Source organism: Necator americanus, chromosome X, assembly GCF_031761385.1.
Source record: "Necator americanus strain Aroian chromosome X, whole genome shotgun sequence".
Taxonomy (NCBI): Eukaryota; Metazoa; Nematoda; class Chromadorea; order Rhabditida; family Ancylostomatidae; genus Necator; species Necator americanus.
Window position 1 is genome coordinate 14,000,257 of NC_087376.1, and position 24,104 is coordinate 14,024,360.

Below are 24,104 nucleotides of genomic sequence, written 5' to 3' on the forward strand. Positions count from 1 at the left end.
CCATTACAAAGAAAATTGTGTTTTGCTGTAGTGTGCCTACGAGGTTTTTAGATGGAACCTTTATTTGCCTGACGTTTCGGCTTTTTCGCCGTCTTCAGAGGTCTAAATAGAGGATGACTGGAACAATGCTACGTTTATCCCGTCAAGTGCCACACCACCCTGGGTCAGTGTTTCGATAATCGTTCAGGGTAGTGAAAACAGAAACCTATCTACATTGAAAATGGTCTTACGTTTTGCTCCACCGGATGTGGCGCGGCTGGTTGCACGCACTTGTCACTCAGTGTACCAGCGAATGAGTGTTACTGCGTGTAGATCACCAGCGACGACATAGATTATTTGATCTACACACAGAATATCAGGCGGTTATAGGTCACAGAGCGGTACAAGTGGCAAGAACTCATTCGTTATGGACAAGCATTCATTCTTATTATTCATTGAAGGGTTTCTTTTAAGAATAAAAAATGCCTCCAACGTCTTCCTTGCCGATATTTCTGTTTCGTGAGCCAGTATAACGCATTTCACATCGTAATCGTTCCCGTTGTGGGCCTCATGTCTGTGCCTTCCTAGTGGTGTTATCAAACTTTTTCGTCGTTTTCCGGCCATGTGTTCATTAATCCTCACTCCAAGATTCCTACCGGTCTCCCCAACGTAAGTTGCATTGCATATCAAGCACTCAATCTCATATATTACCCCTATTTTTGCGCAGTCGCCTGTTTTTCCGTAAGGACAAATAACACATCTTTCACAGATGCAGTATCTATCATATAGTCTGTTTCTAACAAGCTGGCTTTTGATGTTTGCATTTGGGATATTTACCAAGATCACGTCATTTTGTAATTGTGCTTGGATAATGCTGCGCTGAACAGCGGCACTGACACTGTCAGAGATAAAAGGAAGACAAAGAGAAATTTTGTTTTCGCGCGGAATATTGCTATTTACAGTGCGGGTTCTTCGGTAATGCGGACGTACTGTATGGCCATTGGCACATGCGATTTTCAAGGCTAGTCTTCGTGATTCGTGTCGTTCTTGGTTGCCAGTGCATACTTCACTAGCGGTTTTGAACATATTACGAATCACTGCACGTTTTACTGCAGTCGGATGTGCAGATTTGGCGTGCAATATGTTCTTGCAACTTTCTTTGCGATACCACTTTACTCTAATAATGCCGTTTGAAGTACTTATTTGTGTGTTGAGGTACGGAAGCCATCCTTCTTTTGGGGTTTCTCGTGTGAGTCTTATATATTGCGATTGTTGGTTGAGTATTCGGAAACACTCGTCCATTTCGGACTGTGTTGATGTTATGATGCAACAGTCGTCAATATATCTGCAATACATTATTGGTCTACGCGAAAGTACTGGTTCTTCGATTCTGCTCATGAAGCAGATCGCCAGTACTGGTGCTAATCGTTGACCCATTGCTAGCCCTCTCAGTTGCGCGAAATAATTTCCTGACCACCTGAAGATATTACAATTCAGGCATTCCTTGATAAGCGTTATTATGCGAGATTTACTTAGTCCATATGTTTCCAAGTTGTTACCATATAAATCTATCATCTCAGAGAGAGCTTGCAGCGCCTCACTGTTTTTTACATTCGTGTAGAGTGAGGTTACATCAAAAGACTCTATTACGCAGTTGCCCTCAACTCTCGCATTGCGTAATCGCTCAAGGAAATGGTGCGTGTTCGACAAATGAGATGGTATTTTAGGCAAAATTTGACTCACGATTTTATTAAGGAACCACGAAATGCGATCCGTTGGTCCTCCCACACAACTTATTATTGGTCGGATTTTGAATGTGGCCGCTGATGTTGAGTTGACCTCATCGGGTTTCAGCTTATGCGTTTTGATGAGGCTGTAGAACACAGGGCAGGTCGGTTTGTCAAGCTTTAGGCGGCTAACAAATCGTTCGTCAAGGCCAGCAGATTTTCCCATAGTCATCCATACATGATTCAAGCGTTTGCACTGCACAAGGAATTCTTTCTCTGTTACGCGGCGATAGATCGTTTCATCTTGCAAGTGAAGATTTGTTATTTCCCGATCAAGAGCCTGTGACATGACTACGAATTCCCCACCCTTATCGCTTACTGAAAGGTGTATGTCCCCTCTTGTAGTCATTTCGCGGATTTCCTTCAAACCCTGCCATTGCTCGCGCGTAAGATTGTTAAGGGTGAGTCGTCTATGATGGTTATAAGCGGACAACACCCCAGATAATAGAATTCTAAATTTTGTGTCTGTTTCGCGAGCTGGTTCGGGTTCTTTATAAAAGTTGCGCGGAAGTGGTGTTGGGGGTAACGCTCTTCTGCTTATAGGTGCAGTGTGCTGATGGTTACTTTCATTCCTAGCTCTGATTCGAAGCTGGTCCCGAAGCTTGTGGAGGCCTACTGTGACTTTACGGAATGTTGACCCATCGATTCGATGTGAAATTGAAAATGATGGTCCAAGGCTCAGAAAGTCAACAGCATTATCGGACAAATGAATGTTGTCGAGTACCGTTACTCTTGCCCCTTGATTATTAACAGCATTTGGAGCTGTTGTGTCAATTGCTCGGTGGAGTCTACGTGGACTACTTCCATTGTTGGAATGGTTTCCACTCTCATGGCATATTCTGTCTGTGTTTTGCACACTATAGCAAAACACAGACAGAATATGCCGAGGTTTCAAGACAAAAGAACATTCGAACTACTACAAAGAAAATTGTTTCACTGAGGAGAGAACCTCTTGTCTACATAGGCACAGTCGCACAACAAACGTGTATGTGTTGCGTGTTCTAATTGAAAGTTGTAGGAAACATGATTACGAGGCGTTCTTCTCATTCGTCTGTTTTCCTTTCATGCAGCAGGAATTTCCATGTCAGAGAAGCGGTCATTTCCCAGTGCAAAATAATCTTAACTGCTCGCTCAACTGTGATTGTTAGGCCATGTATTACTGTAGGACATTGAGAATAAATACGAATTAGAACAATAAATTTAACTATATGTTAAAATATTACTCAAACAACTTCTTTTGATATGATTTAACTTCTTTACAACTGGAATGCTCGGTCGTAAATTCTAAACACAATTTTACACTTGTATCTGCTTAACTGAATTCAAAACATCACTCCTAAAAAGTTCAATTTTCAGTGATTTAGGTTCAGGTTCTTGCAGGATTGAAAGCATTTTTAGTGGAGTACTAGAGCTTGAGAATGACCATGCTTTAGACAACACTTCTCCAGTTAGAAGGGAACGTTTCTCAGTTACTGCGGTTACTTTTAGAGTTATACTTCTTTCAAAAAAATTTTAGCTTTGTCTTCATGTGCGTGCCGCCAGTTTCCGATTTGTAGTCGTGCGTTTATGAAGCTAGAATCTATCGTAGATCCATTGTCAGATGAAAGAAGGAGGTACCAAACGCTTGCTCTACAACTATTCCGCAGGTGAGTAAACAGATAACACAAATCTATTGAACTAAAAAGAAGAGTTTAAGTGTTTCACGTGTAACCTATAGGTTTCTTCCAACAGAAGGACAACCGAACATTGTCAACTGTACAGGGTGTGGTGAAAATGTGGCGGATTTCGAACATATCTGTGCTCACTGTAACGCAAAGGTAGGCTACAGTCTTAGAGAGTAATGTGCATGGCGCTAATCAACTACTATTGGATGGGCCTACGCGTTCGACTTTAATTCGGAAGAGTTTGAGGTTTATGAACAACCTTACAATGACTTGCAGGGTTAGCTGATGTGTCTAGTAAGTGCTTCTTTATTCCCTGACAAATTTGGTGCCTATTTATCAAATCCGAAGGGATGAGAAGTTTGGTTTGCTTAAGGGCGGTTTGGAATCAACGATCGCATGCGGTCGCAGCAGCGAAACTTATCGACTGCGCCATACCTAGGATACACTGCACGTCGAAATCGCCGTCGTATAGTCAGGCGCATAGACAACTGCTATGAACTACTACACTATTATATGTTATATTACCGTACTGTTATCGCTAGTGTAGCGAACATATAACAGGATTAGAGTAAACATAACTTAGAACAACAAATTAAGCTACGTATTTGGAAATATTACTTAAACAAACTCTGTTTCGATTATGTTAATGTTGATGTTTTCTCCCTTCGCCTTCTCTTCTTTCTTCTTATACATGACTTTCTCCATTCTCCTTCTCCATGCTGTAGTTGTTCTATTTGGGATCCGGAGAGCAGTCGTTTTCGTCTTGCAATTGGCGAAGTCTCGATAAGCATAGCGGATGCTCTTCCCTCCTTTGCATCCTCAACGAACACTTCTGCCCTTCTCTCCTTGGAGTCTACCTTTGGCTTTTTTTTTAGACTTCGTTCTCTTAACTTCGTGCTTTCTCTTATCTCTGTGTAAAGGAAAATCTTCGTCAGAATAGACGGCGGTCCGATCCCGTATGGAACTTTGAGATAATAGCAAGATCCGTCACGCAAAACCTGTTACTGACGATGTTGTGGTCAATTTCATTACGATACCCTTCACAGGGCGACTCCCACGCCCTGTGAAGAGTATCGTAATGAAATTGACTAAAGAGGAAGACTCTTGGAATTCGGAGTTCCCATATTCGGTCTCAGCCATCATTATGAACTCGAAAACCTTCCGCCTGTTCATTTCATTGTATACGGGTGGTTCCGATGTGTAGGTCCCAAGACGTTCTCCTGGGGCTCTGGCTTCTGCGTTGAAATCACTAATAACGACCTCGCTGAAGGTATGTTCTTCTCTGTGGAACTTCTTGAGCTACGTACAGTAAACGTCGACTTCTTTGTAGCTTGATACTGGATCGTAAGCGACGAAGATAGTCAAAGCTTGTATTGAACCACATCTTCTCATCCGTAAACGTCCTACTCGGGTTGTAGGTCGTTCGAAAGAATCGATATTCATTGCCATATTCGTGTGGACGAGGACACCAACTACACCAACTCCTCTGCTGTCGCATGTTGCTGAGAACAGCTCTTCTCCAGTGTCATACACAGGGCTAAGTGCGCAGCATCGTCTCGCCTCGATCACTCCGATGACGTCATGCTTAATCTTCCTGGTTTGCATATTCAGATCTTTAGTGGCCGTTTCCGATTCAAGCGTACGTGTGTTGTGGATATCGACCTCGCTCTGGTTGCCCGACTGACTGGAATGATTAAGCACTGCGTGACGCTCTCAGAGATAAGCCCAATGCCACCACAAGTGAAGTGCCAACTACACTTGGGTGCTGCCGTACAATATTCGTCAGACGTCTTCAAACTTTGAGTTACAGAAAAGTGATGTCTATTTGGGTCCACCACGAGTTGAGTCCCTCGCAGTTAGCGAAATGAGTGAGTGTATGTCAGTCTTTGCATTCCCACCTACACAGTCAGCACTTTCTCAACGAAATGATAACAAGAAATGAGAAATGTGTGTCGTTTGTTAATCCTGCGCAGCAGAAAAATTGACTCTCGCAAGCCACCTCCAAGAGAATCGAAAGGAGAATTGCACGGAAAAAAGATCTTGCTTGTTGTTGGTGGAATTCCAACGGAATGCTGTCCTATGAACTGCTTCTACTTGGATACAATATGACCGCTCAAGACTACTCTTCTCAACTACAGAAATTGGCAGACGGCTGAGAAAACATTGGATGATCAGAAAGAGCTGGAAGCTGAGATTTCGCGCTTCTTCGACTCGCAGCTACCAGAGTTCTGGACTTTTGGAATTGATACTCTGATGAAGCCCTGGATATGCTAACTCGGCATTTAACTCATTGACCAAGTGATTGTGGTCGATCCCCATCACCAAAGTCAAGCTGCGAGTCTACTTATCCGCAACTCACCCCATCATGATGTACGGATCGGAGATTTGGGCAGCGCCGGCGACGGTGATGGAAAAGCTTGACTGCATGGAGAGGAAGCTGTTTAGACGACTGTTAGGCTACTTTTGGCCGTTGGTATGCCATAACGAAGAACTTTACTGGGAAGTGGACATGGTGTACAGACGGATGAGAAGTGGAAAACGTCACTTGCCCGGCCTTCTGCAGTTGTGGAAAACCGTCTTTGCTTCTTTGATCACGTTATGTGGAAACCGTCCCGTCGTCTTGTTGAAGTTGTCTTGGGGATGCTTCCTGATCATAATTGGAAAGGTCCCTAATTAAAGAAGGTTTTGGACGGAGGTGGTGAAAGAAGATATGAGGACACTTGGCGTTGACAGCGTTCGAGTCAAGACGTGAAATTCCGCCGCTTGTGGAACAACGACGTATGGGCACATTCTATGCGAACTCTAGCTGAAGATCGAACAGGATGGGCTCGGATATGTACGAAGACGACACACCCCGGCGAAAGTGCGGATAACCGCGTTAGGCGGTAACACCCACACGCTGATTATGTCAAGTAAGTAGGTCAAAGTTACAATTGTTCGAGAAAAAAAAGTGTGAGTCTGTGAGTTTTGAACTAATATATAGCTATTTATCGTGTTATGTTTTGTTGTTGTGCTATAGTGGTTTATGAAATCATTTGTAGGGGAAGAAGGCGTTGAAAAAATATTCTTCTTTAACGCTAGAAAGATGTTCTTCTCTTTTCGAGTGAACCAGAGATGATGTTAAAGGAAACGAAACAAAATAGAAAAGAACTGTGAACCTGTTCAACTTGGGTAAAGTCTCCTATCTTTGCTGCAAGGGGGAACACATGTCGAAAAACAAGTATAAGTGCGCAGGTCACACACTGTGGAAAGAGTTTATATATGGACTAACAGAATTGAGAGTGAGTAAACCTTAAGACATACAAAACGTCTTTAAAGACCGCAAACAAGATAGACTTAAGTTTTTGTAGCAATGTTGGTGTGGCTTGGAGCTTATCTTGATTTCATCGGTGATGACGGATCATCCAAATATCTAAGTCGGTATTTAGCAGACACTTTAGCAGTCATAACAGCACTAGATTTATGATTAGGGTCAGGAGCGTGATGAGATTTTTCCAAAGGAGGGCGTTAAGGGAGGATGTTGCAAAGGTAGTTAGGGAGTATACGGTGGGAAGCAGTGAATAGAGGATAACATGATAACAAAGACAAACTATTACGTAATAATAAGTAATTATATACATTACAAAGCACTACATTAAATAGTACTAAATAATTACATACAAAATGTTATATTAAGTTTCAAGCGTAAGACATTAATATGGACTCATCAACATTTTTTTTTTGAAAATGTACGACGTATTAACAATGTAACAATGGGACTACACAGACTCGACACCCAGTGAGCCAAATTTTTGCAAAAGAGATGGAAACTTGAAGCTTCTCCTAAAAGATGTAGAATTAAAAACCCATCAGTATCATCAACTGCTACTCACCAACATCAGCAGCTGATGAACCCGAATTGGACGCGTTTTACGAAGAGCTGGAGGAAGTAATCCGCAACGAGAAGTCCTTCTACAAATTCGTTGTCGGAGAATTCAACGCAAAACTAGGAAAGGGCACAGAAGAGGAATACAGGATTGGAAGATTTGGACTAGGGGACCGGAATGAAATTGGCAATCGTCTCGCCGGGCTGTTTTCTGCCGCTCGCCTCTTTCATGGGAACTCTCTTTTCATGAAAAAAGATTATCGTCGGTGGACATGGGAATCGCCCAATGGCGCGACTCGTGCGGAGATCGACCACATACCAACCGGAGGTGGTGTCTACTTGACGGCTCAGTAGTACCATACTTTTGCAGTGGTTCTGATCACTGTCTCCTTCGTGCGAAAATACGACCTGGCTACAGGATGGAAAGAAACATCTGTTATCGGCATTGAAGGAGAAAAGAAGTCGTCTACGACGATTGCGTACTCGAGAAATCCTTGTCCCAAGGTGACTGGCACATCGAGGATGACCCAAACGTGGACTACGAGATGCTGCTTAGAGGATTACGAGCCTGTGCTGAGCGTGCCTCGAAGCCATACACTACAAATTTGGATCGAATTTCGAAGACCACCAAGGAATTGTTGGAAAGAAGAAGGGCTTTGAGGCTTGATCCGATTGCATCGCACATTGAGCGGTTAGTAGCAAACACTAGCTGCAGAAAAGCATTGCAGGAGGATCTTTTGAAACACAGGCAGAAGAAGATCCTGGAAGCAGCACAAAGAAGAACGAGTCTAAAGAAGTGCCGCAGGGATCTCCGCGAATATAATATTCCGCTAGCAGCCTTGCTGAGCGAAGACGGGACTTGTACGTCTTCTCGTCGTGAGATGGAAATCATTACGGAGAGGTTCTACTCGAACCTTTTCCGTTCATCAACTCCTGTGTCAAGCCCAATCATCCCCACTGGCGAAGCTCCACCACGGATTCTCCCTTCGGAAGTACGAGTCGCTATCAAGAGTATGAAACCTGGCACAGCCCCACTGATTTTATATCAGCAAACTTTCTTCGGGCTGGTGGCCATCCGCTTCATGTAATCTTAGCAGCGCACATGACATCCTACCTTCAGAAAGAAAGGATCCCAGACCAGTGGACAACCGCGAACCGCTCTTATCTTGTTCTATGTTAAGAAAGGTGACCGAGAGGACCTTCGGAACTACCGTCCGATATGCTTGCTGAGCGTGTTATACAAAGTATTCACCAAGGTCATCCTCACGCGCATATCTAGGACGCTGGATGAAGCCCAGCCTCAAGAACAAGCTGGATTTCGCCAAGGTTTCAGCTGCTTGGATCACATCCAGACCGTGTCGAGGGTCATAGAGGTTTGCCAAGAATACCGCCTGCCCCTTGTTCTAACCTTTGTCGACTATGAGAAAGCCTTTGACAGTGTGGAAACGAATGCAATACTAATAATTGCTACGATCGATGCACGACTAGGAGCTTTACAGCTTTTCCACCGCCCTCTCACCATATCCATTGGAAAAGGGGTACGACAAGGCGATGCTTTATCGTCGAAGGTGTTCACGGCTGCATTGCAATGGATAATGAAATCACTATCCTGGGAATAAAGGGGCATACGTGTTGATGGAATATTTCTTCCGAACCTTCGCTTCGCGGCCGATATCGTTCTCTTTTAGAGCAGTACCAATTAAGCAGAAACGCTCAACGAATTGAACGAAGCAGGGAAGAGAATAGGATTGCGAATAAACAGAAAGAAGACACAATTCATGAAGAACGCCTACTGCGAGGACGAAGGAGTACAACTTGAAGGCTCTCAAATCGTGGAACCTTCGTCCTACGTATAACTCGGGCGTTCTATGAACATGGAAAACAACTTGAAGGAAGAACTAAATAGAAGAATGAGAGCAGCTTGGGCAGCATTCGCAGCCGTCAGGGAAGCTACAGACCAACTGACGGACCAAGATCTTCCTGTCTATCTGTTCGACTCGACAGTTCTTCTAGCGCTCTGCTACGCAGCGGAGACGTGGGCAGACTTCGCTGTCACGTCTAGGAAGCTAATTACTACCCACAGAGCCTTTGAGAGATGTCTTCTGTAGTTTAACCGGCGCACACAACACCTAGCCGGTCTTCGTAGCTCAAACTTAAAAGGAATGTCCCGTCTTCGCGACCCAGCGGAATATGTATCGAAAGCAAAACATGAATGGGCCGGTCACATCATGAGAAGAATCGACGATAGATGGACTAAAAGAACGCTAGAGTGAATCCCAAGAGATGCTAAACGCCATCGACGGAGACCGCCAACGAGATGGGGTGACGTGTTCGCTACACGGATGGACCAGCTGAGAGCTCAGCTGGATACGGCTCAAGGACCTCGTCAACGTCACTCACGAAACTTGAGAACATCTTGGATGACAATGGCCAGGGAACGAAACGAGTGGAAGAGGTGCTGGGGTCCGCACATCCAGGGAAGACAAGCCATCTAAGTATCTATTTAAGTATAAGTGCGTAGTTCGATTATGTACATTATTGTACGCGTGAGTGGGAGAACAATTCTTACAAAACTTTTAACAACGAAATCATAGAAAGAGCCCATGCTGATGAGTTTCTTTCTACGAAAGATTCGATGCCGCTTTAATGTTGCACAGTTTTGAAAAGAACAAAAAGGTGAAATAATGTGAGAGACGGAATTCATTTTACAAAAGCTTCAAAAAATTTGATGTTTTTAATGCTGAAATTTTTAATGTCGGATCCATCCCACAAATAAATTTTTTGTTTCGAGAAGTGTTTTCATTGAAATGCAAAACACCTGTATTACTTGCGCTCCACTTGTTCATCGATTTGCTCGAGCGGGCACCAGTAATACTTCTATTTGTCCCGTTCTCACGCAAGTGTTGCTTATTGACATCTCTTCTAGCGAGGAACTCGAAGAGCGCCGTACTTTTCTTTGAAAGACTTCGCAAAGAGGTCTAACCATCGGGTCGGTGGCCTTCCTGCGGTGCGTTTGATGTCGCGTGGTGTAAATTCGCTTACGGCTCTGGTCCAGCGATTGTCGTTGAAACGCATCACGTGTCCGGCCCACCTAATTTTGCTTCCTTGGCATGTGCGGCAGCGTCTCTAATCTTCCATCGGTGACGTAGGAGTAAACTTCGAATCCCTTCTTTCACTTGCGTAAAGCGGGTTACTCCTAACATCACCATTTCAATTCCGCGTTCAATGACGCTGATCGCATTTTTTTCCTGCTTGCGAAACGCCAATGTTTCTGATGCGTAAGTCAAAGCAGAAAGAACAACGGTGTTGAATAGGTGAGCACTGAGCCGGATGTCCTTAGTCCTCTTCACTACATCCTCGATCCTCGATGATTTCCCGATCTAGCTATATGTAACTGGAGCACTCGGATATATTCGTTCCGTTGAGCGTTTATGGGGCATCAGAAACTCGTCCGTTCCTGATTAACAGTCTTTTTTAAGTTCAGCTGAGAACCGATCTTTTTACACGTTTCATCAAATTCGGCTAGCATCCGTTCCACCTGATTGATGTTATTAGAACGATATCAAAGAAACGAAGATGGTGTACATGTGGGCCGTCAGCTTTCACTCGCATCTTACTTCATTCCAATCCTCGCATCGCGTTCTCGATAGTGGCACTGAATATTTTGGGGGAAATTTGCGATACCCTGACGAACCCCTCTCTTCACGTTGATTATGGCATCATTGTAGAGTGGTGAAAATTTGGACATGAAGTTGCTGTACAACTCACGAAGTATCTTTATGCATGGAGGAGGGACGCCTTGGTTGTTCAAGCCCTCCATGACCGCTTCGGTCTCAACTGTATGGTAGGCTTTCTTCAAATCAATGAAAGTGGGGCACGGCGCCATCTTTTACTCCCGCGCTACTTCTATGAGTTTTGAAACCTGTGCGTATGTGATCAATCGTACTGACCCCTTTTCGAAACCCTGCTTGCTCGCATGGCTGTCCTTCTCGTTCTGTTTTTGTTCTTTCTATTCTGTTTAGCATCACTCTTGTGAAGAGCTTGCAGATGACAAACAGTAACCAGATTGGGCGGTAGTTATCAATGTCTTGTAGGTATCCCTTCTTATCTCCATTCACTCTTCTTATACATGACGTTCTCCTTCTCCGTCTAAATGCTGTAGTTGTTCGATCTGGGGTCCAGAGAGCAGTCATTGTTGTTTTACGATTGGCGAAGTTCCGATTAGCGTATCGAATGCTCTGCCTCGCAGCTTCAGCCAACACTTCTGCTCTTCTCTCTTTGAGGTCTTCATTCGTCGCCTCTCTGCAAAGCCTTTCGAGGTCGGACTTGAGTTCTTGGTTGCCTGCAGTCCCTGCAGCTACACGCTGACGTATCAGCTAGAGTTTTCGGAGACAGTGGACTCTTGGTGGTTTTGAAACTTTTCGCTTTGCTCGTACAGTCGTGAAGATGTTCTACAAGCCGTTCATATTCGTCGTCAACGTTGTCCATGACGGTATCCTTCCAAAAGCCGACAAGCGAAGCGAAGAGCTCCCGGTCGATGTTGGTTCTGGAAGTTCGCTTTGTGAATTTCGCGACTTTTTCTCCTGACCGTGTGAAAGAAAATCTTCCTCGAAGAATCCGATGGTCTGATCTCGTATAAAACTTTGGTACAACAGCGTCATCCGTCAAGCAAAACCTTTTAAAGACGATGGCGTGATCAATTTTAATGTTATACTCCGATGGTATGGTGAGGAGGCAAGTGAACGTGGCTGCCAGAGAGTTAAAGCCATGAATGACCTTCTCCACTCCAACTATCGATGCAATGGTTGTTCCATTAGGATTCCGGAGAGCAGACATCTTTGTCTTGCAATTTCCGAAGTCTCGGTAAGCATAGCGGGTGCTCTTCCCTCCTCAGCATCCTCAGCGAACACTTCTGCTTTTCTTTCTTTGAGGTCTACCTTCGTCACTCACTGCAGAGCCTTGCGAACTCGAAGTTCTTTACGTTGGCATATCAGCTCAAGAGTTTCTAAAAACAGATGTCTCTGAGTGATTTTAAAACTCTCAATCTCTCTTGTGTGGTAGCGAAGGTACTCAACGAGCCAATCGTACATTTCGCTAATGTTATCCATTGCGGGATCTTTCCAAAAGCAGGCTTAGGTAGCGATGAGATCCCAGTTAATAATGTAGTCTTTGCTCTCTCAGCTTTTCTTCTCTTAGGCAGGATTAATCTTTCTCGGAGGAGACAATGGTTCGGTCCCGCATAGAACTTCAACATAACAGTGAGTCCGTCTCGCAAATCTTTTAGTGAGGATGGCATGGTAAAATTCAGAACGGCACCGTTCACTGGGCGACTCCCACGTCCAGCATAGATGCGAAGCTTTTCAGGGGTACTTCTGGGGCCAATTTTGGCATTGAAATCACCAATTATGACCTTGTAGAAGATGTGATCTTCTCTGTAGAACTTCTCTAGATCCATACAGAAAGCTTCGACTTCTTCTTCTTCGTAGCTCGATATTGGAGCGTAAGCGGCGAAGATTGCCAAAGTTGCATTGAACCGCATCTTCTCATCCGTAAACGTCCGATTCGGATTGTAAGTTGTTCGAAAAAATCGATGTTCATTGCCATCTTCGTGTTGACGAGGACCAACTCCAGCAACTCCTCTGCTGTCGCATATTCCTGAGAACAGTTCTTCTCCAGTGTCATACACAGTGCTAAGTGGTTAACGTCCTCTCGTCTCGGTCAGTACGATGACGTCGTACTTGACCTTCCTGGATCGCATTATCAGTTCTTCACTAGCCGCATCCGATGCAAGCGTGCAGGCGTTATAAGTACAGATCGTCATCCTAGTCGTTTTCCGTTTGGGTAGCCTACATAACTCCTGCAAGCCCGTCTTTCGTGGCCCTACCGTACCAGGCTTCTCTCAGGAGACTCTTTTCTATCAGTGTTTTGCATAAAAATTTGAACCCATGTGCAGGTTGCAAGCCTCTGGCCCATGAGTTTTGGGCAGAACGTTGCGCTCTCCCGGAGTGGACAGGTGGAGCTTATCTATTGAAAACGTTTCCAAACCGCCTCCCTTGCCCCTCCCAGTCACTTAGTTACAGGCTTTTGGCCGGACCGACGTTCAGGCCACAATAATATTATGAGCCTCAGGCCCTCTTATCCGCCACCTGGAGACGCGCCACGTAGTCTCGCGACTAACTGGCTGTAATCCCTTCAATTGAGGAGATCCGTGGAGTGGAAAATGGAACATGGAAAATGCAAGACAACCACGTTAACTTCATGAGTCAGCCGAAATAAAGAAACGGTCCTCTACACTCATAGGATCAATACGATTGTGATTTCCTCGAACAGAGGGATCCGGTACTTAAATTGTAGGGGGCGTTCCGCATTTTCGCTGCCCTTTCTTGAAAACTGAGAAGACGAAAACTGAAAATTTGAACCATATTTTTAAGTGGAAAGAACTAAACAACAGTGCAAATGCTGCGTTTAACGAATTAGTTAATAAAAAACTTTGACATCGAATTCAAATCACTCATATCTATATTATTTGCATTTGATATCTATCAAACTACGTTCGCAAAGCTTTTTCAAAATGTTCAAGATGTCAAAAGTGTGTTCCTCAAATAGAACTTCACGTTTTTTCCACGTTTTTGTTGATGATTTGTTTTAAAAAACGGCCCATAACGGCGCGAGCATTATGTGTACGTCATAAGTTGTAATTTGTGGTAACAAATGGTGATAATAAAAATTATCTTGTAGTGATTGGGTATTACTAAGTAGACACCTAGATCACTGATTCTACCCAAAAAAGCTGTCAATGGATGTAGACGTAGATGAGATACCAAGCTAGATATCAACTTGGAGCCCCTTAGATCCCGTGAATACAATGATGACAAAGAACAACAGAAATTTCGAGAACAGTTAGGAATTGCGCGCATTGGTTTAGATTAAAAACTGGCCTAAGTATGCGGCTCTCAACTCATGCGATTTTCTTTCTGATCTTACACGAAATCGGCCAAAATGCTGCTAGTTTTAGGGCCTCAAATGAGCGTCCAGTAAAATGATTTTCTATGTTCAGTGAAGACTACACTTTTTTTAAGATTTTTTTTTTTGCGAGGAAAATGGTTGTGAGGAAAATGGTTGTGAGGGATACATTTGACCTATATGATGTTCACCAAACGTCTACTCAGAGACTGTTCAGCGCTACGAAAAAATTGCTTGTTTGTCAAATCTAATGCTTGCTGGTGGGATAATAAGAAAGATAATAAGAAGATTCACAACTTACCGAGGAATTCCAATCTACAAAATAAAACTTATTTTCAGTTCCCTTTATGCGTTGTGACTGGAAGACCGATGCTGGCCTACCGGTTTTGGTTGTGTTCAACTTGCAAACAGAACGCTTATGAAGAAGAAATCAGCAGTTGCACATTTTGTCCACTGTGTCATAGTGACTTAACATGAGCACCGATCAATGATCACTTTTTATGTAGTGTGACTAATAAAACTTTTTGCATCTTCTTTAAATGTCCTTTCTCTGTTCATATAAGGATAAACAGTAAAAACATAGGGCATGTATATATTTGTATCATCTTGAGTGGAAATGCGAAGAAGCCGACAGCAATGATATTGTTGCAGACAATTTCAAACAATTTCAAACAAGAATTTATCAAGTTTGTTAAGATAGATTCTGTGAAAAGTTTTGTATTCATTCCATTTCCATATTTCCATAGTCCATAGTCCATAGTTTTCTTTGGTTTCTTGTTAACACTTACTATGCAGTGGAGCAAGGCGATGAAATTATCCACGAGGTTTTAGGAATGAGCATGTGTTTTTGTTTGAACGTTTCATTCAATGAACAGACTCATGAATGACGTAACCACACATTTCTGGATATAATGTACATATAAATGGTGCTCTCCTTTAGTACTCATTAGAGCGAGCGATTCTCCTTAGTTTCGGTAGTAGCGGTGAAGGTGTTTTGGGGGTGGTCCGTTTCAAGCGAAGTGATCTTGGGCAATTTATAACGTTCAAACTTGGAATTTTTCTATTTTCTTTATCTTTTCCTTCTTCTTCTTGTTTTGAATTGGAGCACTTCAGGCACACAGTAGCACACTGTGTGGTTTACCCTATCTAAAAGCAGGTTAGATGCCACATTAACGACGCTCACAGTAAATTACGCGCAGTACTATTTAGTTGTAAAGGCAGACTTTGCCTGCATTTGCGCAATACTTAATATTTCTAGCTTTCCTGGTTTTTTTTTTCTGGAACCTGGTTGAGAAATCCCTAAATGTTTATTCCCATCATTGATTTTTCTCAAATTGCTTTTCGAATTCTCCAACTGCGCACCGTAATCTCGCTGCGAGAAAAACTGCGAAATTTCATATTTTAGGCTCGCATCAAAATCTCTGTGACTTCGAACAGAGTTAAATAACTCAGCTCGTGGTTTATGAGAAGTAATTTGCTTCAAAGTATCTTATGGAGGAGGAATATTCGTATTAGAGCTCATTATCACTTTTTTCAAGTTATTATTGCTCTCTAAAAAGCTCGTTGAGGAAAAAGTGAATAAATTTGCTGGAATTCTCACCTTCCTCTCAACCAATTTCCAAAAAAAATCCCAAAAGTTTTTTAAAGAAGGAATTTCAACTGTTCTACGGCACAATTTTCCCTTTACCAAATGCACTCATGCTTCTCTTGTAAATAATGTTGTAAGTTCAGTTTTGGAAACATTGCCAGTAAGAAGTTTTTCTAAGTAGGTTGTTTGCAAAATCTAAGCAAAATCAAGATTCCGGGCGGGGTTGAAGTATTCAAGGTTTGTAATCATTGTCAAAGAGTAGAAGTGTATGTGTAAATGGTAGGAATCAGTTAAAAACGCTTTTATAACATGTCTTGCCCCGTTATGAGTTGTTTTCTCCTTCTTGAAAAACTCAAGATTCCTCCGGGTGTCAAACTCCTGAACATCCGCAGGCAGTGTTAAAGTTAAAGGATAAAGTTTCTGGCGTTAATCAATCCGCTTGGGACGCGCTCCCACGTTCACTTCAATTCAGAATCGTTTGAGGTTAACGAACATTTACAGTGACTTGCGGTGGCTAGTCGATGTTTCAAGTCAATGCTTTTATCCTCCCAGACGAGTCTGGCACCAATTTATTGACCCCGGTGGGATGAAACGCTTGGTGAGCGCTAGGGCGGATTCGAATCTCCGATGGATCGCGCAGGAAGCGGAACCTCTAACCGCTACACCATACCCGCCCTAAGCAGTGTAGGATGAAAAAAATTGTATCGATGAACACACGCTGAGAACTTCCCCATGCTTTCAACAAACATATATGCGCGCATATGAGCTGACAAAATTCTAATATTTGCAGTGAGCTGTCTATATTACATAATATATTTTTTTACTTATAGCACTATATATTAGCATTTATAGCGCTGTTTATTGCTTCCAACTGTATTATTTTATTTTATACAAGCCTTAACGTCCGGCTAAAGCCGGATTTCAGACTTTTTCGATTTCAGACATTACGCAAAGTTTGGGCTTATATCCTAATTCCCTCCAACAGTTATTACAAGATGATGTTTTAACGTAAAATGACGTGAGCAACATCATCGTACTGATAAAGATAACGTTCCATGTGGCTATGTTCCGTTCGTCAGGCCATGTAAACTATTGGCCAGTATTTGAGCAGCCGTTTGCATGAATGTTTCCACTTTCTGAAGGAGGCATATTACCAACATGAGGCAAATGTGAAAGGAAATAGATTCACGGAGGAGTCCTAGAGGTGAGAAGCAACGCGCGCAAGCTATGAAAAAGTTGCAGCGTCTCATTTACCCTTTCCGACATGCACACGAAGTTATTGTACCAATCCGATCCCGTAGGACGTGTGTCACCCCATTTTATAGCATTCTGGCATCGTTCCACCAACTCGACGCCGTTGGACCCGTCGCACTCCCTTTCTGGAATTTCGTACACATACATACATACATACATACATACATACATACATACATACATACATACATACATACATACATACATACATACATACATACATACATACATACATACATACATACATACATACATACATACATACATACATACATACACACACATCCATACATACACACATCCATACATACACACATACATACATACATACATACATACACATACATACATACATACACATCCATACATACACACATCCATACATACACACACATCCATACATACACACACATCCATACATACACACATCCATACATACATACACACATCCATACATACACACACATCCATACATACATACACACATCCATACATACATACACACATCCATACATACACACACATCCATACATACACACACATCCATACATACACACACATCCATACATACACACACATCCATACATACACACACATCCATACATACACACACATCCATACATACACACATCCATACATACATACACACACCCGTTATTATATAGCATGATCGTGTTCATGATATCTGTTTAGCATCCACTTTGTTTATTAATATAAAGCGCCTATATTAGAAGAAATAAGATGAGAGGAGGGTCGTTTTCAAGAAGGTCTTTTATGAAGAGTCGTTTTCAGGAGGACTTTTCCCAATTACATGTTTGACCGTGTTCTCAACTTTCCAACCGAAAGCTTTTGCACTGCAAAATAAACAACAAACCAAAATTGGAAGAAGGTCTGTGTTAGTAAAGGGTCCGTTTAGAAGGAAGTCCTTTCAGTAACAGCAAGTGTGAAATTCAATCGTTTAGAATTCAATCCTCGCTCCGTAGATTGATCAGAAATCCACCAACATTGATGATTTTGCAAATTCCATCCTTTAGTGTTTTAAGACAGTATAATGGTGGTCGTGAATGTTGCATAATGATCGTTCTCTTCTTACTGAGGCCAAGAATGAAATACGATTTTTCCAAATGAAACAATCATTTCAGAGAAAAGCTAAGTTCTTCGCCTCGAAGTTCATGGGCTATCCAGCCTGAGTCAATCGTGCGTATACAAGTGAACAAGTCTCGACAGTCTGGACAAACATTCATGACTTTTGGGTAACTGTGAAGATGACAAAGTCTTTTAAGTATCATCCGTCTTGAAATGTTGAACTAAATGTTGGGTTGAAATCCACAAAAATCAGTGAAGTTTCAGAAATTTCAGTCGGAAAGGTGGATTTATAGAGCAGATGTCTTCTACTTTTTTTTGTTGAAAGCAATGCCACACCCACCTCTAAACCAATGAGTTGGGTCGGGAATAATACATTGCCGTTTTTGCTGAAATAAAAAATACAGGGAAAAGGATAAGTAAAATTCACAATAAGAATAATAAATAAAGGCAAAAACTGCTAAATGTTGTGTTGTAATGTAGAGTATTTTTCGCTCCAAAAGGTGCCTGCACACTTCTTAAATCCATTGATTCTTGTCTGGCGGATCATTGAAGCTGAGTGTGAAGTGGATAAAACGCAGCTTTTTAGACACCAGTCAACACTTTTTGAACTCGATTGAGAACATATGACTGCTAAAACTGAGACTTGTGATGGATATGAAGAAGGAGAAATGTTTGAAAATACTGCCCGCCGATTGTCTTCACGCTTCGAAAATGGAACTTTAGACATCGGTGACCGATTACACACCGGTCGACCAATTTTTTTGGATTGAGGAAAAATTCATTTCTTCCTGATTTTTCTCCAAAATGAAGATGAGTTATTGCGAATTAGTCAAGAGTATGATGTCCGCTGTTGCTAACGTCATAAAATCTGTCGCTATGTTTTTAAAAATGTCGTATTGTTTTTCAACAACTCTTTCCATTTTTTTCTCCTTTTATGGTGTTTTTGTCTTTATTGAGGTTTTATTTGACTCATTCGATGGTTTTCATGCACAGCACAGATCTTATGAGCATCTTCGACTGTGTAAACAACTCGATTAAATGAAGAAGATATGAATAACGCTCTAATTTAATTATGTGGAAAACAAGAATTAATAAAACTGAAAAAAAACGCAACTTTCTTGTAGAAGGAAAAGTTCCAAACCTCAAAAAAATTACCACGAGCTATTCTTCAGCCCCATAATTCGAGTTGATTACTATGTCGTCTGGATTTGTTGCATTAGTGGCACTCGTGATGTAGCTGCTTTCAAGAGGTTTCTGGAGACGAATTTTACTGGTTCGATACTCTTTTGTTCCAGTTTTATTTCTTCCCTGCGTGGTTACCACCACTTGCATCTTTAAAAATGGTGAAACTTAGTCATATGATTATGACTTGGATAAGATATGATGATATGATAAGGCTTAAAAATGATATTTTCCTTTTCGCAGTGAAACAAGTCTTCAGACACGATTGTACTAAGGAGTTCATAACTCGGTGGGCAATTACTTATAAGTCTTATGGTAACTGAATGCGGAACGCCCTCTACCGTATATCTCAGGCGGGTGGCAAGCAATTTCATCTAATCCGACTAATCCTAATAGCTACTAGTCTTGCTCCATCCAACATTAATTCAAAAGAAGCAATTTCATCGTTCACGCGTTCTCCTTCAAAGGTGGGCTCATGGTATGTGAGTGTCAATTCCTGAATCACTCGCGTTCAGCAAGCCACACTTCGAACTCCACCAAATCTCATTTCGACTTTTAAAAAAGTGCTATTTTAAAGACTACAATCATTTCAGCAGTCCATGTCTACGAGAGCCTATGTAGACAATACGTTTGAATACCTTTTTACATTTGTTCAACTCTACCAAATGTCTCTAACCAGAACTGAACCCCCGTTCACACTCAAAAAAAAAAAATTGGAGCGAATTGAATATGTATTTTTACGCAGGGCATTGCTATTTAAGAGTTATGTACTTTGTTTTTGAATGATTTAGCATTATCTCTTGTATTTTTGGTTTGGAATAATGTAGTCCTCATTCTAAGACACTTCACCTTTTCACCTTCCCTATGAACTTTAGAATGCTACAGTAGCTAGTTGTGTCAGTTCTATTCAATGGAAGCTTTTTGCAAGGTCGTGGAGTACATTCGTTCCGTGAACACAATTCTTTTTACGTAGCTTACCATATTCCCTACAGTATTCTTTTGGAGATTATTTTCTGTGTGTGCTTCAAAATTGTATCTTTCCTTCCGTTCGTATAACATAACACGGATCGAGCTTTCTTATTTCTAGTAAAAAGGCAATTTTATGTGTTACATGTCTTAATTTCCTCTCATATTCTTTATTTTACGCCGAAAAGTATAAACAGTGATTTGAAAAGTCAGGATAGGGATATAGAGGTAGGTAGATTATGAATATAAAAGTAGATTGATAGATGTCCTTTATTAGAATAAAAAAGTAGTCTCTGTCAGTGTTCATGAGATATTAAAAACCAATGGAAGTGTTGGAAGTCCCATAAGATATGCCAAATAAGGTTATGACATTTAGTGAAGGGTGAGCCGAATCTCCATTGTTTAGTAATTGATGAAAAATACAAAGCTATTTATATGAATCCTTTCTCCGTATAGCTTGCCCTCAGACCTATCCCTTTCAACTCCATGTACATGGGATAGTGCATAGTTGCAGTAGTCTAATCTGCAACCCCGATTCTTTTACCTTTTACACCAATGGAGAATGGCTTTCTCAAACATGACTCAGAAAACAACACTAATATAACATATACTTTAGAGACAACTCACTTGCAACTCATACACCGACAACACATTTTAGACATTACAAACTTATATGTATTGAAGAAGCGTTCTACTAAACTTGAGGAATTTGCATTGTTTATAAACCGTATTGGAAACAGTGCGATAATATATCCCAGCAATGAAATGTGCGATGGAATCCGTTGATGGTGAGCTTACAGCTATGGCTTTGTTGGACTATTGCGCTCAAATACTTCTTACTTCTACTTTTTTTGATCATGTCCGTTTCGTACGAGATATCGAATTTTCTGAACTCGTTCTAAGTTTACGGTTATGCGATTGTAAAAAATGTGGCAAACTAACCGATGCGGTTCAGCTTCGCTGAACCTACAGTTTGACCTAAGTTGACTGCATAACCAAGAGTTGCAAAAAAGAGGAAACTTCGGAAGCAGCAGAACTTTAATGGTTCGAAAAATTCTTGTGAAATATAACAACTACGAATACTGTCTCATACAGAATCACTGTTTCACTAGTGTTTTCCTTGGTCTATGACTTTAGCAGATGACGCTATCCTTTTCTTTAAACCTATACGATGTTGCCAAAGTGTTACACCAACAAAAATATGCCACTCGTATTTCTTAAACAGCTTGTTAATAATATCATAAACAAATGATTAATGAGAATCATCTCTTGATAGCTTTAAGAACCGCTGCCATGAAGTTAATTCCTGTAACACTTATACCTGCATGATAAGCACAACGTTTCAACATGACTTCATCGTTGTTCTCATCATTCATACGGGAGCGATATTGCCAAAGTTGTCCAGTGAATGCAGTCCTTTTTGCTTGTTAGAGAAGCAAGCCTTCTCAAGAACATTCTAGAAGCAACATACTTCTGAAATTACGCTGTTTCAGTTGTTCCCATTTTCCACGAGAAAAAGTTTAATATTATCCTCTTTTTTGCCCTGTAGCGTTCTGGGATCTATAACACCCTCCTTTGAAAGCTGATTCTTTTATGTCTTCATTTACAACACCACAGATGTCTAAACAATTAAGGAGACTTGGAAGATAGTGTCATTTCATTTAAATAGCGTACAATTGGTAAATTGAGTATTATAGGAGTTTGGCTATATTCTGAAGTTTAGTGTAGAAATATTCTTAACGTCTAATGTAGTATTCTTTTTCAACATTTGGAAAGAGTAACAAGAGTAGTGTACTTATTTCAACGTACGTTCAAATAAATTCCGAAAACGTTGCTTACCAATCAGGAACAATAAAGCGCTTTTTAGATGTGAGAAGTAGAAGTACTCGTGGTTAAAAGGAAGCAAACAATTTGATAGTATTCGTCAGTTCTCGTCAGTCAGTTCTTCCCACGCAGTATGGTTTCATCGCTTTATGAAACAGTGGGTCCAAATGACCAGCATTCTCAAGGTTGCACTCGTTCATCCTGATGCCTTTCCCACTGTTCCCATGGACCTGAAGTAAGAGGCGTTTCTCGACTAGTTATATATTCCTGATGAAGTCAATCACTGGAAGCGACCAATACGTCGTATTCTTCGTTGGGCTAGTGTTACTCCTGTTTTAACTCTGATTGTTACTCTTGAAAAGCCAACTATCATCCTGTTTTTACCATCCTTCTATTTGTTTTCCAGTCTTATTGTTATGAGCGACTCGAAATTACTTCAGAACAACGCTTGTCAGTTTTCCGTTCTCTTTGGAAAATAGACACAAAATGAATTATAGGAACTTGCCAAATCAAGGAGGATAGCAACACACACAATTTAACAGAGGTGGTATCAGACCTTGCCAGCAAAACCGTTAGCAACATCTCTAACGCATTTGATTCGAAAGAGAAAAGTGAACTAGTGCCATTTTCGTCTTCAAGCTTTGCAACTCACCTCTCTAAATTTTATAATGGCAGCCAAACGCACATGAACCCCTTTACAGGATCTTCAATCATAGTTCTAATATCTAAAAAAAATTTATTTAAGCTCAACTTAACTTTCAAGAAAAGGGTAAGGAAACAATAAATATTAGGAAGGAATTGTACAAAACGAGCAACGAGTGAACATTGAACTCACAGAGAGAGTAAATTGTGTGAAACGCATGTTCACAGTATTTCTAAGTCACAGTGACCAAAAAAGCATAATATTTCAGACTATCTACCTGAAGTTTATCTTTTTTGATTGTCTTTTTTTTACGAAAACCTACCATAAACTCTTTTCCTGCAAAAAAAAAAAATCAAACTACGACGCGTTCATGCTATTTGGCATCTTCCACTTCTTTAATTGAGATTACTAAGAATTGATGAAATTTTATTCGGTTTACTCCCTCGTTGTAGTGCTGCAATGCACGATTGAGATGCGTTCTCTACCAGGGTCTCCCAAGATGAGCAGCAGTCCGAAATTTCCGATTTCTTCGGAAATCGGAAAAATAGAAAGTGAATGAGCTTCTGCTAATAACTTCTATTTTCTTAGTATAAGACATTGTGAGAAGTACCTTTGCAAACTCGTTTTTAGAGTCTTCAAATTGAGGCGACAAATTAAGATGGTCCATCGAAAAGGAGTGCGAAGTCATATAATTAGGACTAGAAAGGCGTAACAGAATGCTAGTTGTCTCTGATCTCTGCTTTTTTGTGCCTCCTTTATGAGAATTGTCTTTCCACCAAAAAACGAGGGTTTCAGTATTTTGGGTGAATACTGGAACCATCCAGCGCCACGATTTGTGTGGAGATCAAAACCGCTGGGAACTAATGGTGGTGCCCACTTAGGTCTTCTTCTGATCATTGGCTGTTTTGATAGAAATTTTGACACAGCCACAAAATAGAAGAACATCTGTCATCGCCGATGAAAAAAGATGTCATACACGCAAAGACTGCGTGCTCAACGACTTTCTGCTGCATTCAGTGACTAGCAGATCGAGAAGGATACAAACGGCGACCTGCTTCTCAAAGAAGCACGACCCCACGCTTGAATCCTGGTGTATATATGTCCAACAAATTTAAATCGATTCTCGAAGGATTCCAAAGAAAAAAAAATTGAAAAAAAAGCCTTAAGTCCTCGCCCCAATGTATCACACATCGATCAGTTGCCGTAGAAAAGCCTAGAAATACAAGCAGAACACAGTCATGCAGAGAGTGCAAAGCAGTACCAATCTACAAGAATTTCGAAGACTTCGCTAATGTAATATTCC

At 41.4% G+C, this 24,104-nt stretch overlaps 8 protein-coding genes across 11 annotated transcripts; 5 read left to right on the forward strand and 3 right to left on the reverse strand.

Moving 5' to 3' along the window:
* Positions 1 to 363: 363 nt before the first annotated feature.
* On the reverse strand, positions 364 to 2,115 carry RB195_022986 (uncharacterized protein; the record flags this gene model as incomplete). Of its 2 annotated transcripts, none has more annotated exons than XM_064210266.1 (1): positions 364 to 2,115. In XM_064210266.1, the coding sequence occupies one exon, from the start codon at positions 2,113 to 2,115 to the stop codon at positions 364 to 366; it is 1,752 nt and encodes a 583-aa protein (XP_064066147.1). The 2 variants fall into 2 exon arrangements, with proteins under 2 accessions (XP_064066147.1, XP_064066148.1); XM_064210267.1 differs by having other exon boundaries at positions 364 to 2,055.
* Positions 2,116 to 2,322: 207 nt separating this feature from the next.
* Positions 2,323 to 5,233, forward strand: RB195_022987 (uncharacterized protein; the record flags this gene model as incomplete). Its single annotated transcript, XM_064210268.1, has 4 exons — positions 2,323 to 2,383; positions 3,283 to 3,412; positions 3,484 to 3,583; positions 5,042 to 5,233. The coding sequence occupies 4 exons, from the start codon at positions 2,323 to 2,325 to the stop codon at positions 5,231 to 5,233; spliced, it is 483 nt and encodes a 160-aa protein (XP_064066149.1).
* Positions 3,367 to 3,927, forward strand: RB195_022988 (uncharacterized protein; the record flags this gene model as incomplete). Its single annotated transcript, XM_064210269.1, has 3 exons — positions 3,367 to 3,412; positions 3,484 to 3,583; positions 3,804 to 3,927. 3 exons carry the CDS (start codon positions 3,367 to 3,369, stop codon positions 3,925 to 3,927), a joined length of 270 nt encoding a protein of 89 aa, XP_064066150.1.
* On the reverse strand, positions 4,730 to 5,857 carry RB195_022989 (uncharacterized protein; the record flags this gene model as incomplete). The annotated part of the gene is made up of 2 exons (XM_064210270.1): positions 4,730 to 5,114; positions 5,790 to 5,857. The coding sequence occupies 2 exons, from the start codon at positions 5,855 to 5,857 to the stop codon at positions 4,730 to 4,732; spliced, it is 453 nt and encodes a 150-aa protein (XP_064066151.1).
* A 925-nt stretch (positions 5,858 to 6,782) lies between these two features.
* On the forward strand, positions 6,783 to 8,914 carry RB195_022990 (uncharacterized protein; the record flags this gene model as incomplete). Of its 2 annotated transcripts, XM_064210272.1 has the most annotated exons (4): positions 6,783 to 6,850; positions 7,283 to 7,645; positions 7,747 to 8,362; positions 8,477 to 8,914. In XM_064210272.1, 4 exons carry the CDS (start codon positions 6,783 to 6,785, stop codon positions 8,912 to 8,914), a joined length of 1,485 nt encoding a protein of 494 aa, XP_064066152.1. The 2 variants fall into 2 exon arrangements, with proteins under 2 accessions (XP_064066152.1, XP_064066153.1); XM_064210271.1 differs by lacking the exons at positions 7,283 to 7,645; positions 8,477 to 8,914 and having other exon boundaries at positions 7,747 to 8,383.
* Positions 8,915 to 9,169: 255 nt separating this feature from the next.
* On the forward strand, positions 9,170 to 9,403 carry RB195_022991 (uncharacterized protein; the record flags this gene model as incomplete). Its single annotated transcript, XM_064210273.1, has 1 exon — positions 9,170 to 9,403. The coding sequence occupies one exon, from the start codon at positions 9,170 to 9,172 to the stop codon at positions 9,401 to 9,403; it is 234 nt and encodes a 77-aa protein (XP_064066154.1).
* Positions 9,404 to 10,908: 1,505 nt separating this feature from the next.
* RB195_022992 (uncharacterized protein) lies at positions 10,909 to 13,116 on the reverse strand (the record flags this gene model as incomplete). 2 transcript variants are annotated; one of them, XM_064210274.1, is made up of 6 exons in its annotated part: positions 10,909 to 11,132; positions 11,218 to 11,597; positions 11,665 to 11,841; positions 12,246 to 12,300; positions 12,366 to 12,985; positions 13,034 to 13,116. In XM_064210274.1, 6 exons carry the CDS (start codon positions 13,114 to 13,116, stop codon positions 10,909 to 10,911), a joined length of 1,539 nt encoding a protein of 512 aa, XP_064066155.1. The 2 variants fall into 2 exon arrangements, with proteins under 2 accessions (XP_064066155.1, XP_064066156.1); XM_064210275.1 differs by having other exon boundaries at positions 10,909 to 11,148; positions 11,246 to 11,597; positions 12,366 to 12,950; positions 12,999 to 13,116.
* A 1,322-nt stretch (positions 13,117 to 14,438) lies between these two features.
* RB195_022993 (uncharacterized protein) lies at positions 14,439 to 14,735 on the forward strand (the record flags this gene model as incomplete). The annotated part of the gene is made up of 1 exon (XM_064210276.1): positions 14,439 to 14,735. One exon carries the CDS (start codon positions 14,439 to 14,441, stop codon positions 14,733 to 14,735), a length of 297 nt encoding a protein of 98 aa, XP_064066157.1.
* Between the last annotated feature and the right edge of the window lie 9,369 nt (positions 14,736 to 24,104).